We start from the raw sequence: 6308 nt of genomic DNA on the forward strand, positions 1-6308 counted from the left end.
TCAATGAATTGCAGTGTGATGATATACTGAAAATATAGTATGATACCATACAGGTTTAAAGTCAATACAGTACAGTATGTATGAAATATTTTTCATAAGCAAAATTTAAAGTTAAATTGTTTATTTTTTAATCGCGTATCTAAGGAAATCTCAGTATAACTTTGTTCATGAACAAACAGTGGCATGTTACATTATTATACGTTTTTTTGTTAACAAGGCTCGCCAGCTAATGTGAATCGAAACCTGTCTTGCTAGCTTTTAAAGTCGTGCGAGGTGTAAACGACAATTCAAATAGAGAAAAAAGACCTGACTGACAAGCCGATACATACTCTTAGAGTTTGATTAATAGGGAATATAATACAAAAATATAGTACTAAAAAAGGTACTACCACTTTTAAAGGTGATATGTAAAATAAAGTTTTTTATTATTGTTATAGAGAAACATGATCAGATTTTCCCTGGTTCAGAAAAAAAGATCTAAAGTGCTACACATAACTTTCTTAATTCGATGAATTTAAAGCAGTGAACTACTGTAGGTGTCACATAACATTCAGAAATACAATCACGTATTTGACAAATAAAAACGATTACAATCTAATCCTTCCACGTTTGATCCCAAAATCCCAAGAAATATAAATCTTAACGGGTAGAAAGCTATGCTGAAAGTTTATTAAGATACTTAGAAGACAAAGATACTGTATCAACTTATGTTGCATTAGCCTGATTATGATTAAAAAACACATATAATTAAACACGCGTTTGCGATTTAAATCAGAACACGATTTAAATCAATATAAATGTTTATATTGTAATGCATACTGTCCAGCCTCCATTTCTCTATAAAAATTTACTCTGTTGCACACACACACACAATAGAAGCAGGAAGCAGAAGCAGGGACCGTTGTCAGAAGGGAAGAAGGTGACTATTCATTGTTATCAAAAATGACTTAGAATCGATCATGTTGCGATATTTTGAAATATAAAAGTCAATTGATTGTCCATAATATCGCTATTCTATTTTTTCGAAGAAATGTTTGTTAAAAGAAAAGTCCAGCACCAGCTGGATTCGAACACACAACCTGCAAGTTGTTAGTCAGGCACATAGACCAGTAGGCTACAAGACAACTTGCATGAACAGGGAGGCGAAACAGCCCTACACAGCCCTGTCGCAGTACACGAATATAATCATACCGTTATTAAATTCTTTAGATACGTGATTCCATATTATATTCCCTATTAATCAAATTCTAAAAGTATGCTTGTTGACTCCGGTATCACGTTAGCTAAAGACTTCGAAGCTTAAAATGTTTAGGGAGAAATGGAATACTGGTGTGTATTTTTTTCTTTAAAGTACCAAGACCAGCTATATACTGTATGTTTATGTTCCAAAATTAATATCGTTTATGGCCTTCACACCCGTTACAGTATGCTCCTATTCTTTTTATGCTCAGCTACTAAGATTTCCCTTCAGTGGTAAAATTCAATATCTACAACGGGCACAGTAAAGACGTTTACTGTACAGTAAGTCTTTCTACGACAGACCAACGGACCACGAGTGCCCCTGTCGGTCAACCAATCATGTACTGCGGTACCCCGCGTCATCTTGCGTCATGATACGCGACACCGCAGCCAATTACCTGCGGTACGTGTCTGTACCGCTCACTTTGAATGGCTGCATCTGTATAGGCTTTGAAATAAAAAAGATACTTTAAAAAATTAGAAATGGTTTAATTTCAATAAAAAATGATAGCTTCCTATACAAACCATTTTTAAAAGACATACAGTATTACACATCAATAACTATCACCTGTGACTTAGAAAACTCACAAACTAAAGTCAGCAGTACTACAAACCTGACCACAGTCAGCACTGACCTGGGACAATTAATTATAATTTTAATTGCTTACACTTATATAGTGCTTTTCTGGACACTCCATTCAAAGCGCTTTATGGGTAATGGGCACTCCCCTCCACCACCAGTGTGCAGCCTCACCTGGATGATGTGACGGCAGCCATAGTGCGCCAGAACGCTCACCACACACCAGCTATCAGTGGGGAGGAGAATGAAGTAATGAAGCCAATTCATAGATGGGGATTATTAGGAGGCCATGATTGGTAAGGGCCGATGGGAACTTTGGCCAGGATGCTTGGGTATATTAACTCATATTAACTTAACATTAATATTAACTCTATCATTTAGTTTAATAGTGGTTATGATTTCAGTGGGTAAAACCAGTGTTACAGAGAATAGAAATCCTATGAGTAAAATTTACAGTTACACTTTACACAGTAATGAGCAAACCTAAAATCTAAATATAAGTGCTAAATAATAAAGTTTTTGTCTAGTGGAAAATGTGAAACATGCACTATTATTTAATTCCATTGAGTGCTGAGGGGTTTCAGGATTTCAGCCATTGCTGTTGTGGGTTTGAGGCACTGGAGACATTCAACTTGTCTAGATCAAAGCTGTCTTCATATGTTGCACCTTTAAAATAAAAAAAAGTCAGTCACATGCAAAAATAGGTTTAAGCACTTAGCACACAATGCAGCCTTTATGAAAGCCATGCATTATTGAAATCAGTTTGATTAAGATCTACCAGTGAGCAATCTTAACTGTTAGATACATTTTTGCTGTAAATAATCTAATAAATGACATTCTAGAGAAATTATAAAACTAAAAGGGACTATGTGAAAAAAGTTTTTATAATGAAAAATAGTAAATAGTCTGGAATTGTTTTACTTAAATTCATGGCAGTTATCACAATGACAGTGCTTACTACAGTATTTCACTTTGATCTCACTCGGTCAAAACATCATTTCACCCAGCTTGTCTTCTATCAGTAAAATGAATGTCGTAACCATGGTCTAGCACATCTTACCATTCCTCAGAGCCTGCTTCACTCTTCTCCAGAACACATCACTCACGATGACAGACAAGAAGATGAACACTCCCACACCCGTACAGATCCGGATCAGGTTTTCCAAAGCAGAAGAAACTGAGACACAAGAACCAAACACTGGGGTTAGAGAGTTGTAGCTGGTATTTATCCTGACCATCTACAGGTTACTTTGTTACCTGACTTCTGTTAACAGTCTCAGTTATTAAGATTAAAATTCAAAAGAACATCTCCAAAAACAATTTTATTATTTTATTAGGTGAATAATTTTGAGTTTACTGACAGTTTATTCTTGTTTCAATCTAACATGTACATGTATGCAGTATTTTATGAAGAACATTTGTATTCAATATGAGTCTTTTAAAAGTATTTAAAAATGTACCATTTACAGTTGCAGCTACTCAGAACACGTATTAACACTCATTGCTGCATTAGAGGTATTAAATATGATGTGGCATACTTACAGTAGCTATGTTGTTTTCTGGTCAAAGACAATTAGTACTGTAGGTGGCACTTGTGGTGCATTAGATGCTAGTGAAATGATTGTTTTATTTACTCTGTTATCTTACTGTACATCTTTAAAATCACCTTCTTCATAAACATTTTCTGCATCAAAGTCTTTAACTTGTTCACTTACTGTTATTATTTTGGAAAACTTTTGAAGTGCTCGTTGTAACTATCAAAAGTTGATATACTTCATAAAAAGCTATAATGTTTTAAACTTTTCTATGAATAGTTGCTGTCATTATTGTTGTAAAAAAGTTGTAGTACATTTTGAAATCCAGTTACTAGGGAATTGGACTACATATTTATTAATAAATATGAATATTTGAATTAATATTTGTTAATAGGGATCATTAACAAATATTAATTCAAGGATCTAAATATAATATTTATATAATTTACATACAGTATCTGGAAGTGGTACTGTATTCCACTATCTGGAAACATATGCATCAATTCTTTTGACTCATCATTTTGATGTGTTCTTTTAAACTACATTTTGCTATTGTTACTGTTGTAATGGACAATAAAACACATATAAACCACTGAAACAAAAATGAACAAATGAGACTGGGCTTGGACCCCCTACAGAGTGAGAACTGCAAAAAAGTGTAGATTAAAGGAGCTGTATGTAATAGGGCCACTTCACTTCCTGGATGTTCTATTTCCTCGTTCTGAATCGCAGAAAAGGACAGCAATATGTCACTGCACATACCTGAAAATTTCTGGAGGATTTACAAGTTACTGTAAACATTTTACTTTTATTGTGGTGTTAAATGCATTCATCAACGCTGATTCTTTCTAACCCTGAAATATAAAAATAGCACTGCAGTTCCTCTTTAAAGGTGTGATTATCTTTAACCACCGATTAATAAAATAACACTGCTTAAGGTTACTTTCATTTTAGAACCTTACCTGACATGTGCAATACCAAAGAATTGCTGTAGTCAGAATAATAGACCACTCTTCCCCTTCTAGCTCGACACCAGTACTCTCCACTGTGGGACAGAGCAGCAGAGATGATGGCGTAACTAGACCAATTAGTCCTGCTACTGTCAGTGTCACTGTTGGCCAGGGTTGCTCCCTGTGTGTCTTTATACCAGAGATACTTCCAACCAACAGAATCTCCCCCAACTCCACAGTTCAGGGTGACTCTGTCTCCTGTGTATATCTGTCCTCTTGTGGGGAACACAGTCAGAACAGGCTTTGGCCATATTCCTTACAGAAGAGAAATAAATAAGATCAGACTTTGTACAATCAATACCTATATGCAAAAACAAATTCACATCTTCTAGCATAATCCTCTAAGGTACTTTATTGCACTTATACAGGAATATTATTACTGTATATTCAAAGTTTCAAAGTGTGATTAATCAATTTTTAAAAAGAAACCCTATATTTGTGTCTCACTAGGTTAAAATAATCCATAACAATAGTTAAATTGTAGTTTTATTGAACACTGTAATTAGATACAAGATCCATTATATAGATCATATCTTCAGTATATACTGTACTGTTTAATTTTCAGGACAAATGAAATACTTACCAGATACCTTCAGTATAATAGGATTGCTGACATTAGAATCAAATAGTTTATTATGGGCATTTTCTCCTCTGCAGGTATATTCTCCATTATGAAACTGAGCAGCAGAGATGATTGTGTATGTGTTTAAATTTCTGCTACTGGAGTTAGCTTTCACTGCTGGACGCTCCTGTCCATCCTTGTACCATTTATAGTTCCACCAAGCAGAGTCCATCTCAATCTCACACCTCAGAGTCACACTTTCTGTGGTGAATATCTCTGTCCATCCAGACTCCAAGGTCAGTACAGCCTGTGGTTGAGCTGCATAATAGACAAGTTTGAATAGGGGGTAGAATTAATAATATGAGGTATGCTAATAGTATGAATCTAAGAATTAATATGGGGGAAAAATAAATAAAGCAGTTGTATGCTAAAATTATGTTTACTAAAAAAGATACTAAAATGATCAATCATTTTACTATTTCAATCTCTTATCTCCTATGATTTCTAATTTCAGAGAATCACTGTGATCAAAAATAGAATACACTTCCCCTTCTAGCTCGACACCAGTACTCTCCACTGTGGGACAGAGCAGCAGAGCTAATGGTGTAACTGGACCCATCAGTCCTACTGCTGTCAGTGTTGAGCAGGACTTCTCCCTGTGTGTCTTTATACCAGAGATACTTCCAACCAACAGATCCACCCCCAACTCCACAGCTCAGGGTGACACTGTCTCCTGTGTATATCTGTCCTCTTGTGGGGAACACAGTCAGAGCAGGCTTTGGCCATTTTCCTGATGAAAGAGTGTTGTAGATGTTCAGGCCTTGTCAGTGCCACCAAAAGCCTATGTGCAAAATCAATTTCACAGCTTGTGGCATAAGCCTCTGAGATTCTAAATTGTACATCTACTACATAATTATTTCATGAATGCAGGAATATTATTACATTCTAAGTAGGAGTGATCCAATTGATAACTAAAACTTGTGCCTGGGTCTCAAATAGTTAAAAATTGACCTTTATTTATAACATTAAATCACATTTTTTTCTACAGTAACAATCAATTATTTGAATAATCTCCTCAGTACCAATATATATGTTTGATTTTCAAAATAATACAAATACTTACCAGATACCTTCAGTTTAACAGGATTGCTGATGTTAGAATAAAATAGTTTATTATGGTCACTTTCCCCTCTGCAGGTATATTCTCCATTATGTAACTGAGCAGCAGAGAGGATTGTGTATGTGTCTCCATTTCTCCTACTGGAGTCTACTGGCAGTTCCTGTCCATTTCTGTACCATTTATAGCTCCACCCAGCAGAGCCCATCTCAATCTCACACCTCAGAGTCACACTTTCTGTAGTGAATATCTCTGTCCATCCAGA

The 6308-nt window shown here is 35.3% G+C and overlaps 1 protein-coding gene across 1 annotated transcript; it reads right to left on the reverse strand.

Moving 5' to 3' along the window:
* Nucleotides 1–1707: 1707 nt before the first annotated feature.
* LOC148658519 (high affinity immunoglobulin gamma Fc receptor I-like) lies at nt 1708–6308 on the reverse strand. Its single transcript, XM_088638246.1, has 6 exons — nt 6050–6308; nt 5471–5716; nt 4948–5244; nt 4317–4619; nt 2880–2996; nt 1708–2485 (listed from the first exon to the last, which is right to left on the reverse strand). Exons 1-6 carry the CDS (start codon nt 6249–6251, stop codon nt 2400–2402), a joined length of 1251 nt encoding a protein of 416 aa, XP_088494372.1. The 5' UTR covers nt 6252–6308; the 3' UTR covers nt 1708–2399.

Source organism: Lepisosteus platostomus, chromosome 7, assembly GCF_059453375.1.
Source record: "Lepisosteus platostomus isolate fLepPlt1 chromosome 7, fLepPlt1.hap1, whole genome shotgun sequence".
In the NCBI taxonomy this organism is placed as follows: Eukaryota; Metazoa; Chordata; class Actinopteri; order Semionotiformes; family Lepisosteidae; genus Lepisosteus; species Lepisosteus platostomus.